The sequence below is a fragment of the Tupaia chinensis genome, unplaced genomic scaffold (assembly GCF_000334495.1).
Source record: "Tupaia chinensis unplaced genomic scaffold, TupChi_1.0 Scaffold145814_1, whole genome shotgun sequence".
Lineage (NCBI taxonomy): Eukaryota > Metazoa > Chordata > Mammalia > Scandentia > Tupaiidae > Tupaia > Tupaia belangeri.
Window position 1 is genome coordinate 1,841,144 of NW_006205672.1, and position 13,649 is coordinate 1,854,792.

At 38.9% G+C, this 13,649-nt stretch overlaps 1 protein-coding gene and 1 pseudogene across 1 annotated transcript in view; one reads left to right on the plus strand and one right to left on the minus strand.

Moving 5' to 3' along the window:
* Nucleotides 1-215: 215 nt before the first annotated feature.
* The window catches only part of HORMAD1 (HORMA domain containing 1), a 36,844-nt gene continuing 23,410 nt past the window's right edge, over nucleotides 216-13,649 (plus strand). Inside the window, 5 exon segments of the mRNA XM_006172205.2 lie at nucleotides 216-742; nucleotides 1,541-1,607; nucleotides 2,809-2,953; nucleotides 9,372-9,435; nucleotides 10,227-10,263. Of these exon segments, the coding sequence (XP_006172267.1) occupies nucleotides 1,575-1,607; nucleotides 2,809-2,953; nucleotides 9,372-9,435; nucleotides 10,227-10,263 (279 nt within the window). The 5' untranslated portion in view covers nucleotides 216-742; nucleotides 1,541-1,574.
* Nucleotides 8,506-8,736, minus strand: LOC102470016 (signal transducer CD24 pseudogene; annotated as a pseudogene).

Here is a 13,649-nt window from a genome sequence, read left to right on the forward strand (position 1 = left end):
CTTAGGACAAGCATTTTGTATCTGGGGTGGCTATCCCCAGTCCCATGAAAACATATCAAGGTTTAAAACGTCATGGTTACACCTACTAACAATTTATTTGGCTTTATAACAGTATGAACACTAAGAAATTTGTACTCCTGGACAATTTCCAACTAACTACCCACTCCTACTTCATTATTTTGTTTCTAAATGGAATACAAATTACCTTCAGAGTGATCCAATGTCCTCACAAACATAACCAAGAAGAAATAATCTAAGTTGGAGACTTTTAGAGCAACAGGTTTCCTAGAGACACAGGAAGCTGGAAGGGGGGAATGTGCTATCAATAGATCCAGTAACAAAATCAAACGTTGGAAAACAACCAGAAATTAATATGATGAACTATAATAAATGGCGGCTGAGAACACTTTGGTCACCATAGGAAAGTTTGTGTAATCGGAAAAGCTTTGCGCCGTGCAGTTACTTAAAATGCTTTTACTGGTCTCTGACAAGTCCCCTGCTGGGACCTGGCTCAGTAGCCTTTGGGTGGCGGGTGGCGTAAGGGGTTCCCGGCACGCCTTGCGCTGCTTTTGGCGGGAAAGCTGACCTCCACCGTGGGGTCAAAAAGCCATCGTCGTGACCCGGCAGGCGACCGTTGAAGAAATGCGCATGCGCAGCAGAGGAGGCACGTGCTGAGGCGTACAGCTCTTGTGGTTGTCGGAGCCTGCCCCTCAGAGGCTACGTAATATTTGTGTTTTATTTGGTATTTTAACTTTCCAGTCTCTTTTTCTGTCTCTTTGTGTCTACTCTGAGGTTTCTTAAGATCTTAATGTGAAACGTTGGGGAAATACTGTATATATACTTACTTATTTTCCACAGAGGTTCTCGAGTAGGTTGGCCGCTGGCGGCTAGTCCAGGCTTTCTCAGAAAACGTTTGGTCGTTTCCAGTAACTAGGCTTTTCTGTGAACCTTGTTCTGTGAACTCTTCTGGTTGAATCGTCTCTCCGATTAGGGAAATTAAAATTGGGAACCCCCAAAAGTTGAAGTTTACATCAGCTTACCAAGGTTACCACTGAGAAATCGAAATTGAAAATATGCAATATATTCTGTTGCCCTATTTTGGCTTTTCCACGGAGTAGATAGTAATTAATACAAAGCCAAAAGTTAAGTGAAGGAAAATCACCTGATTCTTTATTATGAAATTACAATTAAAAGATAAGTATCTTAAAGGGTTTGCCAGGGCAGTTTTTAATTACATAGTATCTACCTTTTCAATGTGGTCAAAGGTTGAATACTGTACAATGATGAAAAATAGGAAGAATGTGTGCTTTCTTAAAAAGTTCTTCTAAAGAGTTTCTTAACCCATTTATGGTGAGACTTACTAATCTAATGGCTTAAAATTTGGACTTTCTCAAAATAGTTGCACAGCAATATAGAGTTCTACATTTTTGAAGATTCCTTTTTAAAGAAATCCTCAAGTTTACTCACTTTATATGTAGTAAACTAGAACATTAGAGATCATTATAAAATCCAAAGTTAAAACTTGTATTTGTGTCAAAAGGTTGAATTAAAGAAAATCATTTTATCAGAAGAAGATGGCCACTGCACAGTTGCAGAGAACTTCCATGGTATGATCTCTATTTTAATTTTGCTGATTTTATTGTTTCTTGAAGTACCAATTACTTAATTTTTATATTTGAAAGTTAGAGCCAACTGAGAGTTCAATGAGACTAGGAGATTCTATGTTTTAAGAAAGAAATTTGAAGATATTTGTCAACCTATTTTGAATTAATGGAGAATTCTATTGCATGTTTGATGTGTTGCATTAAATCACTGGCTCATTTTTTATTTACTTTAGTATTAAAGTTGTTCATAAAATTATTATTCAAAGCAGTTCACCTAGAAAATGAGTGTTTGTGACCCAGAATCAAAGATAAAATTGCTGTCTTAGCATAAGATTTTACATCACGGGAACCAGCAGTTAGTATAATGGCTATGTCGCTGGACTCCCACGTAGTCAACCGCGGTTCGCATCCTGGACCCGGTGGCTTAGAACTCATGCCGGGTGCGTGTGCGTGCGTGCCCAAGATCCCAAGAGGAGAATGGAGGAGAAGGGATTGCGGCGTGACCATCCCCTCTGGGGGGTGATTTCTCACTTTCTGTCTCTATGTCTCTTGTCTGTCTGGCAAGCACACGCGCCCTATAGTGAAAAAAACCTCTCAAAAAAAAAAAAAAGATTTTACATCACAATTAATCTATGCTAAAACTAGTTAGTAACTGAAGAGAAAATCAGTTTTATCAGTCCATCTATCATGCATTTACAGACAGTTAACCTGCAAAGAAAATTTTAAGATTCTTTACGTACTTTTTACCTGTTACCTTTAGGTCATTAACTTAGAAACATTCCCAAATCTTAGAAGCCACCCTTACTTTCTGGGGATTACTAACTACTATGAGGAGGAATTCTTTGAGAGTCTATGCTTATAAAAAAAAATTGGATCTGGGACCAGCAGATGGCATAATGATTACATGGCTGGACTCACACATAGTTGACTGTAGTTCAAGTCCCTGACCCAGCAACTTAAAACTCATGCTGGGTGTGTGTGCATGCATGCCCAAGATCCCAAGAGAAGAATGGAGGAGAATGGATTGTGGTGTCCCTATTCCCCTAGGGGGTGATTTCTCACTTTCTCTGTTTCTCCAGTGAGCACTTGTACCCTATAGCAAAAATATCTCTAAAAAAAGAAAAATTTGATCTACTTTAAGTCCAGGGAAACTTCATTTTTAAGTAAATCTAAATAAAATATTTTAATTTTCCTTGAATTTTAGAGTACGTTCATATTTCCCAATAAAATATCAACTGACCAGCAGTCTTTGGTGTTAGTGAAGAGGCTCCTGGCAGTTTCAGTATCCTGCATCACATATTTGTGAAGAATATTTCCAGAATGTGCTTATGGAACAAGATACCTAGATGGTAAATAATATTTATTTTAAATTTTTCATTAAAAATGTTATTTTAGCTTGCTTTAAAACCATGTTTAATTTAGAGATTTGGTTTTTACTAGCAATTTTAATATAATTCACATACCTGATCAATTATGACAGTGTACAATTTAATGGTTTTCAGTATATTTACAGAGTTGTGCAGTCATACCACAATCAATTTTGGATCAATTTCATTACCCCAGAGATAAATCCTGTGCCCATTAAGTCATATCCCCTAACCTTCCCAGTCCTAGACTACTACCAGTACTTCTTTATCTGGATTTACCTATTTTGGACATGTCATAGAAAAGGAATTATAAAGTATGTGGTCCTTTGTGACTGGCTTCTGTCACTTAGCACAGTGTTTTCAAGGTTGCTTCATGTTTACCATGAATTAGTTCTTCATTCCTTTTCAGAACTGAATAATGTTCTATTTTATGGCTATCCCACAATTTTATCTATCTGTCAGCTGATTAATATTTTAGTTGTTTTTCTTTTTTGGCTATTATGAATAATGCCACATCCATGTACAAGTTTGGTTTTTTTTTTTACATCCAAGTTGTTTTTTTAAAAAAGTATTTTCAGTATCTTTGAAAGCACTTAATCATAGAATTAGTCTTCAGTTTCTCAAGTATAATTTCATCTGACACTTATAATAATTAAATAACTAAATAGAGCATTGTTATTTATAATTTTATACAGTGATAGTGTATGTTCTTGTGCTATTTTTGTTTATTTATTTAGAGATATTTGCTATAGGGCACCAGAGAAATAGACAGAGACAGAGAAAGTGAGAAAACACCCCTGGGGGGATGGCCATGCTGCAGTCCCTTCTCCATTCTCCTCTTGGGATTTTGGGCATGCATGCACATGTACCCAGTGTGAGTTTCAAGCCTCCAGATCTGGGACTTGAACCATGGTAAGCCACATGGGAGTTCAGCACCTTAAACACTATGCCACCTGCTAGCCCCTCTTGTGCTATTTTAAGGGAGTAAAATTAATAGTCAGTTTATACCACAATAATAATTCATTTTCCAGCACATAAAAAATGCATAATATTGTTTGTATACCAACTCTTGGGTTGTTGGAAAAGTCACTTTGCATTTTTGCATAGAGAAAATACATCACAACTTTTCTGACAACCCAATATTTGCTGAGCAACATGATAAGTACTATGTTAGGATATTTCGTTAATACAATCTTATGAAGTAGGTATTGTCCCTGTTTTTCAAATAAGGAACCTAAGGCTAAGAGAGGCTCTCAATCCCTTTTCACTGTGTCGCATGTTGCTTTGTAGGGCTCTTTGTCTTTTATGGCCAGTTAACTTCGTGGCCTTTTACAAGTATTTTTCCAGAATAAGGATCCATAACAAACATACCAACACTGTTGGATAATGATAGCATAAAAACATTATATCTAATTTTATGTGATGTATATTTTTTAATGAAATTTTTTTCTGCACATCAACTTACATCTTAATCATTATGGTGGCATTTTTAATTATTTTAGAGATTTTTGCTGTTGGGCACGAACGCTCACCAGAGAGATAGAAAAGTGAGAAATCACCCCCCAGGGGAGATGGCCATATGCTGCAATCCCTTCTCCTCCATTTTCTTCTCAAAATTTTGGGCATGCATGTACACATACCCAGCATGGATTTGAAGCTGCTGGGTCTGGGACTGGAGCCACAGTTGGCCACATGGAAATCCAGTGATGGAACCATTATACCATCTGCTGGTCCATATGATGGCATTTTATAGGATGGTCAGAAAAGTCATGATGGGGACCAGCAATTAGCATAATGACTATGTCACTGGACTCCCACGTAGTCGACCGCGGTTCACATCCCGGACCCAGTGGCTTAAACTCATGCCGGGCGCATGTGTGTGCGTGCCCAAGATCCCGAGAGGAGAATGGAAGAGAAGGGATTGCGGCGTGGCCATCCCCCCAGGGGTGATTTCTCCCTTTCTATCTCTCTGTCTCTTTCTGTCTGTCTGGCGAGCGCATGCGCCCTATAGCAGACACCTCTAAAAAAAAGTCATGATGTATTTTTTTCTATGTTTTTCTATGTAAAAATGCATCATGACTTTTCCGGTGACCCAATGTAATAAGGATAAAAAAATTTTCATAATATTTTTAATGTTTTAATAACTTTAGTAATACCAATCACTGGGGCAAGCAAGTGGCATGGTGCTGGATTCCCACATGACTAACTGTGGTTTGAATCCCAGACCTGGCAGCTTTTTCTCTCTTTCTCTCTCTCTCTCTCCCCCCCTTTCTGTCTCTGGTGAGCACACATGCCCTCTGGCAGATTGAAAAATAATAATGGGGACCAGCAGTTAGCGTAATGGCTATATCGCTGGACTCCCATGTAGTCGACCACGGTTCACGTCCCAGGCCTGGTGGCTTAAAACTCACGCCAGGCATGTATGCGTGCGTGCCCAAGATCCCGAGAGGAGAATGGAGGAGAAGGGATTGTGGCGTGACCATCCCCCTGGGGGGTGATTTCTCGCTTTCGGTCTCTCTGTCTGTCTGGCGAGCGCACATGCCCTATAGCAAAAACCTCTCAAAAAAAAAAAAAAAGAAAGAAAGAAAAGAAAAAAAAAAAGAATAATGATGGGGCTGGCAGGGAGTGTGTGAACAAGGCACTGGACTCCCACATGGCTGACTGTGGTTCACGTCCCAGACCTGGTGGCTTACTTTCTCATTTTCCCTTTTTCTCTCACTCTATGTCTCTCTCTGGTCATATTGAAAAATAAATAATAACAAATAAAGTTAGATAATTCATTCTTTTTAAAAAAGGAAAATAAAAGTGATGATGAATAAAATGAAATAATCGTTTTTTAAAAATAATAAAAATAATATACCAATCATCTGGAAATATATTGCCACTAATAATATACCTGTAGTGGCTGGCAGGTGGTGTAGTAGTTAAAGTGCTGGACTCCCACATGGCTGACTGTGGTTCAAGTCCTGAACCTGATGGCTTGCTTCCTCATTTTCCCTTTCTCTCTCTCTGTCTCTCTCTGGTCAAATTAAAATAAATAAATAGATAATAATAACAAATAAAATAAATTCTGAAAAAAAAAAAGTGTACCTGTAGTTCAGCCACAGTGACTCAGAAGTTACACAATACTCCTAATGCTGAGACCACATGGGAAGGTCCTGGGTTTATGTCCCAAGGTTTCTTCGTACATACCAAGTGTGCCCATGAACCTACCTGGTGTAGGCTATGGGTGGGATTGAGGTGTGAAGACCTTATTGCAGTGCTTCTCCCTCTTTATCTCTCTTTCTTTCTCTGTCTTCCTCTCTTATAGAATTAATTAATTAATTTAAAAAACAATGGGCCAGCCAGTGCATGCTAGTTAAGGCTCTGGATTCCACATGGCCAATTCCATGGTTTGAGTCCTGGACCTATCAGCTTAAAAAGAACACGAGGTGCATGGACATGCATACCCAAAATCCCAAGGGGAGAATGGAGAGGGATTGTGGTTTGGCCATCCCCCTGAGGGGTAATTTCTCACTTTCTTTCTCTCTTTCTGTCTCTAACGGCAAATGCACATGCCATATATATAGCAAAATTCATAATAATCATAATTATAGGACTAGCCCCATAGCACATTGGTTAAGTGCTCTACAGAGGAAGCCAGATCCCACATGGCTGGCCAGGGTTTAAGTCCTGGCACCAGTGGTGTAAAAAACATGCCAGGGGGTACACACTAGTGTGTGGCCAGAATCCTAATGAAATTGAGAATTGGAGGAAAAAAGATTACAGCATGACCAGGCCCTGTGTGGGGAGGAGTTTGTTTTCTCTCTCTCTCTCTCTTTCTGTGTGGGGAGGACTCCTCTTCCTCTCCCTCTCTCATGCCCACAAGTGCCCTCTGAAATAAAATAGTAATAATAATTATACAGGACAGTTACAGTAATAGTCCTGTAATATATAGCTGAAAAAAATCTTTTATTTTAAATTTCTAGTCGTGTGTTGTTCTTATCTCTATTGTTGTTTGCTCTTTCAGCCATTTATTTCTCTTTATCTACAGTTTTTGTTCAGTGCAAATCAATTCCATAACATGAGAAGTTAAATACACAAAGCATAAATACACAAACACAGTATACAATCCAAAATAGATGTACAGCATTCAGGTATGAAGCAAAGGGAAGTGTTCATTCACACACACAGTAGCTTCAGATCTGTTCAATCTGGTTCTTCTCATGTACGTTTCTCAAGATGAGGGAAGATGACTTTGTGGCCATATTAGATACTGGAATAGAACCTAAGCGTTAGTGTATGACCATGCGAACAAAATACTTCAGGGGAGTGTATTTTTAAAAGGGTTTCTGTATTGAGGCTGTTGGAAAAGATTTTCCAGAATCAAGCTCACTTGAGGTTCTAACTATTTAAAAACATTGACTGATAACAGAAAGTGTTCCAAATGTGGCTATTCTGATCCATAGGTTTAAAAAAAAGTATTTACAGAAAGAGTATAAAAGTTTCCATGAATTTTACACAAGTTAGCTTCCATTCTTCACTTCCCAAATACCTGGTTTATAATTTTGGTTCCTTTATATCTTTACCTTTTTAATTTCAAGATTTGTAGTTCTACCTTCAAAACAGATCATTTTTTAATGTAAAAAATGCAGAAATTCGACATATGTCGAAATAAAAAGCATTTTTAAATTAGTTGAGGTCAGTGCAATCCTACTCTTTTAAAATAATTTAACTAAAAAAAAGTAGTTTAACTAAATGAACCTGGTGCTTTTGTCCAATAAAAACAGGTAATATAAAATGTCAACCCTTTGACTTTATAAGGTTAAGCAATATTCACCCAATATGCTTGGATTTGGGGGGTAGATTTCAATCCATCATTGTCCTAGCACATCTCAATTACTACATAAAAGATGACATGCAGTGTTAAACCCAAAGCCTCAGAGGAAAAGAGTTCAGTTCCCCAGAAAATAGTGATAGCTTTGCAATGTGAAATTTTATCTAGAGTGTATTAGTATTAAATTAGTACTGCTGAAATGATACATTTAGGATTTACAGTAACACCTGTAAGTTCCTTCTATTGTACATATAAATAGAATCATGGCAATTTTTCAAATTACCTGATTGTTTTATGGCCTTATGGATTTAATGAACCAAATGAAAACTGAATCTCCATTCTACATCCCATTCTTTGTCTCTAAATAAGATAAAATCTATTCTTAATTTCAAGGTAGAGTTTTACATGTCCATATTTCTTAAGCCACATTCAAGGAAATCATGTCATAACTAATTTCAAGGGTTGTCTCTTCATCTTGTACATGAAACTCCAGCAGGTTTAATCCTGGCATTTATCATCTGGTCAAGTCCTTCATGTGTTCTTCAACCAATCAAATTTGGGATTTGCAACATTTTCCGTGTTGGTAAAATAAGTTGTGGATTTAGTAGATTTGATGAAGACCTGTTTGGTTTTTTTCCTTGCCACATTGGACTTCTAGATTCCATTTGGATTGGGTTTAGAAGATAGGGAAGTGTAGATATTTCTGGACCCGAGTCTCTTAACAGTAGAGATGTAGAAGAGAAAGCAAGATCACAAGGAGACTGGCTGTTGACTGCAGGGCACTGCCAGCGGCCTTGGTGGTAGCATTAGCTGTATTTAGGGCACCAGAGGTATTCTGGAAGGAATTATTTAGAAGTGTTATGACAGTTGTTTGATTTGAATAAATCTGCGTGGGTAGGAGCAGTGCCAGTAACAGCAGCCCCAGCCTGGCCACCATCACTCTGCCCATGTCCACTCCATTGGTGTGCGGCACATCTTGCAGGATACTGGGTGCTTCGATAACCACTGGCTCCAGGGCAGGCGAGGTGCTCTCTCAATATTTTAAAAATTTACTTCATTTCGGGACCAGCAGTTGGCGTAATGGCTATGTCACTGGACTCCCATGTAGTCAACCGCAGTTCGAGTCCTGGACCCAGAGGCTTAAACTCATGCCGGGCACGTGTGCTTGTCCAAGATCCTAAGAGGAGAATGGAGGAGAAGGGATTGCGGCATGCCATCCCCCTGCGGGGTAATTTCTCGCTTTCTGTTTCTCTGTCTCTCTGTGTCTTTCTGGCGAGCACATGCACCCTGTACCAGAAACCTTTCAAAATAATAATAATAAATAAATACGTTTACTTTGTTTCATGAGAAAGGAAAAGGTAGGTACAGTTCACAGAGTCTCACCATGCCACAATCCTTTCCTCAGACTCTCAAGTCAGCCAGGATCATGGGCATGCACAGATGTGACAAGTAAGTTCAGATGGACCCAGTTTCCAAACTTGGGCCTCCTGTATGGCCCCAGTATCACTCAGCAGCACCTTACCATATGTGCCTCCATAACTGAGCTGAGTAACTTTATATTTATTTCATCATTTTTATATTTAGATCTTTGTGTCAAAATTCTGAGAGAAGATAAAAAGTGTCCAGGATCTACACAGTTAGTGAAGTGGTAAGTAAAATAGTACTTAAAGATAAAACATTACGTTTTCCTAACTCATATTGTGTGTGTGTGTGTGTGTGTGTGTGTGTGTGTGTGTGCCTTGGATACTTTCTAGTGTTAAGCCAAATTTTAGTGATTCATCCTGTAATCCTGCATACCATGTTTACATTAAAATGTTCCTTTATTTCATTTTTTGTTTATATATAGAGACTTTTGCTATAGAGCGAGTGTGCTCACTAGAGAGACAGAAAGTGAGAAATCACTCCCTGGGGTGATGACCATGCTGCAATCTTTTCTCTCTAGTCTCCTCTCAGGATTTTAGGCACTCATGCACACGCACCTGATATGAGGTTGAAGCCACTGGGTCTGGGATTTGAACCTCTGTCTCTAGTCTCCTCTCAGGATTTTAGGCACTCATGCACACGCACCTGATATGAGGTTGAAGCCACTGGGTCTGGGATTTGAACCTCTGTCCACCTTGTGGGAGTTCAGCAACGTCACCATTACAGCATCTGCTGGTCCCAATGTTATTTTATTTCATTCCCTAAGTCAACAGACTTTGTATTTCTATTTATTATTGCTCCCCATATGTAGCTGTCAGATATTTTATATTTTCCTTTCCATCCCCTATCATCATTTTTTATTTCTGTCACATTGTTTTATTTTTGGCCAGTTAATAACAAAAGAGCTTTATCAAGAAATTTTTGGTATTACTCATTAATGAGATAATGAGGAGATCTATGAAAAGAACTGAGAATGCATTCAGTGTAAAAATGATGCTTTTTTTTTGTTTTGTTTAGGATGCTAGGATGCTATGATGCTTTACAGAAAAAATACGTAAGTCATTCAACATCTCTTTATCCTTTTATTCTGTAGTTTATATTTTATAGGTTTAACAATTATCATGTAGTGAAACATTAAATTAAATTGAACATAGGCAGGTCTGAATTACTGAAGTCTTTTTTTTCTTTTTTTTTTGCTATAGGGCACATGTGCTCACTGGAGAGAGACACACAGAGAGAGAAAGTGAGAAAGCAAACCACCAACACCAGGGAAGTGGCGACATTGCAATTCCTTCTCCTCTGTTGTCTCAGGATTTTAGAGACACACACACACACACACACACACACACAGCTTTTTTTTTCAAGCTGCCAGGTCTGGAACTTGAACGGTTCAGTCAGCCAAATAAGATCCAGCTACCTTAACCACCATGCCACTGGCTGCACTCTGAAATGTCTTAACATTTGAATTTTTTGTTAACTTTTTTTTTAATTGCTGGAGGGCACATGTATCTCTCACCAGAGAAATATAGAAACAAAGGGACCAGCAGTTAGTGTAATGGCTATGTCGCTAGACTCCCATGTAGCCGACCACAGTTCAAGTCCCGGACCCGGTGGCTTAAACTCACGCTGGGTACGTGTGCATGAATGGCGGGGATCGGATTGCAGCGTGGCCATCCCCCCTGGGGGGGTGATTTCTTGCTTTCTATCTCTCTTTCTCTCTCTGTCTTTCTGGCGAGCGCACGCACCCTATAGCATAAATCTCTCAAAAAAAAAAAAAAGAAATATAGAAAGAAAGAGGAGGAGAAAGCACCCCTCAGTGGGACATGGTCACAGGTCACACTTCTGTCTTCTCTTCCATTTCTCTATTCTATCAGGATCTGAGGCATGCACATACATGCATCTGGCATCTTTTTCAAGCCACCAAGGCCAGGATTCAAATCATGGTTGCCCGTGTGGGATCCAACTCCCCTAAACTACTAGGCTTCAGGCTGGCCCTTAACACTTGAATATTTTATTTATTTATTTATTTTAGAGAGATTTGTACTATAGGACCAGAGAGACAGAGAGACAGAAAATGAGAAATCACCCCCCAAGGGATTGGCCATGCCATAAAATTCCTTCTCCTCCATTCTCCTCTTGGGATCTTGGACACTCATGCACATATGCCGGGTGTTGAGTTTTAAGACACCAGGTTCAGGACTTGAGCCATGGTCAGCTACATGGGAGTCCTGCGATGTAACTATTAGGCCATCTGCTGGTCCCACATTTGAATATTATAAAGACTAATCTTTCAGTCATTTACAGTTAATGGAATTAATACTAAACAAATTTTGCCAAGCTAGTTTTGGTTAATTAATGTTCATTTGTATTAATAACACATATTAACTTTAAAAAATTATTAAATTGGGAACCAGCAGTTAGCATAATGGCTATGTCGCTGGATTCCCACGTAGTCGACCACAGTTCACGTCCCGGACCTGGTGGCTTAAAACTCACGCCAGGTGCGTGTGCGTGCGTGCCCAAGATCCCGAGAGGAGAATGGAGGAGAAGGGATTGTGGCGTGACCATCCCCTCTTGGGGGGGTGGTTTCTGTCTCTATGTCTCTCTCTGTCTGTCTGGCGAGCGCACAAGCCCTGTAGCAAAAACCTCTCCAAAAAAAAAAAAATTATTAAATGAAGTCTTATAAAATAGTTCACTCATTAATTTTACATGCCTTCAATAATCTTATTTACACTAAAATTTAATAAATTACTTTAAAATTAGGATTCAAAAATAAGTTTCCCCATAGTCTAGATTAAATTGTCATAAATTCTGAATTAGTGAAATTTTAATTTTACCATAGAGTGTAAAAGCCTTTTTGCATATTTAGCATAATTTTACATCACCATGTATAAAAAAGTCCAATTCTAGACAAAATTGTGAAGTGATTTTATTTTATTTTATTTTTTTAGTTTGCTATAGGGCACATATGCTTACTAGAGACAGAGAGAGAGGTAGGCAGAGAGGGAAAGTGAGAAATCACCACCCAAAAAAGGACGACCATACCATAATCCCTTCTCCTCTCAGGACTTTGAACATGCACACATATATGCCCAGTGTGATTTTTCAAGCCATGGGTCCAGGACTCAAACAACAGCAAGCCAAGTGAGATCCAGCCACCTTAACCTCTGCCACCTACTGGCCTGTAAAGATGAATTTTTATACATAGTCTGTAAGTTTCTTATTAAGACATAATAAATATTGAGTGCCTATGATGTGCTAGGCATATAGTCTAAATTCCTACCTAAGTAAGACCACAGTGGCTAACAAAAAAAAGTGGTCCTACTGTCTCTTTTATAGTAGGAAAACAGTTGATGAAAACAGGTAAATCAGATACATTCCAATAGTGTTAAATGCCAGTAACATTTTTAGGAAAATATGTGGTAAATGGAAAGTGGAGTAACTTAGATGAGATAATCAGAGGAGAATTTCTGAAAAGGTGACATTTAATTTAAGCTCAGATCCTCATTAGAAGAAACCAGCAAAGCATTGATTTGAGGAGAGAATATTCCTAGTAAAGCAGTAAATGCAGAATTGGAGGGGAGTTGTAGAGTTCCAGGAACAAAATAAGGGCCCATGTAACTGAAGTGCTATTATCCAGTGGAAAAGAATGGCCTGCAGTAAATCTGGGGAGATGAAGCCAGAGCTTTCAGTGCTGTATAGGTAAGAAGTTTGATTTTATTTTAGGTGCAAAGAAAAATCATTTGGAGGTTTGAAATAGAAATGTGGCATCATTTGGGACCAGCAGATGGTGTAATGGTTACATTGCTGAACTCCCATGTAGTCAACTTCAGTTCCAGTCCTGGACCTGGAATCTTAAAACTCACACTGGGCACATGTGTGCGCCCAAAATCCCAAGAGGAGAATGGAGGAGAAGGGATTGTGGCATGGCTATACTCCCTGGAGGGTCATTTCTCGCTTTGTTGTCTCTCTATCTCTTTCTGTTTCTCTGGCGAGCACATACAACCTATAGCAAAAATCTCTCAAAAAAGAAAAAAAGAAAGAAAGAAAAAGTATCATTTGACTAAAACTTTAAAATAAAAAAAAAAATCACTCTGGGACCAGCAGATAGCGTCATGGTTATATTGCTGGACTCCCACATAGACAACCAGCTTAAAACTCAGGCCAGGTTCTTCGCCACATCTACTGTGAGGATGAAGACTATTTTCAGCAGTCAGACCATCAGCATTCCAGAGAATGTTGACATCACTCTCAAGGGATGCACAGTATTGTGAAGGGTCCCAGAAGAACCCTGCAGAGGGACTTCAATCACATCAATGTAGAGCTCAGTCTCCTTGAAAAGAAAAAGAGGCTACCAGTTGACAAATGGTGGGGAAACAGTAACTGGCAACAGTTCACACTATCTGTAGTCACAGAACATGATCAAGGGTGTTACACTGG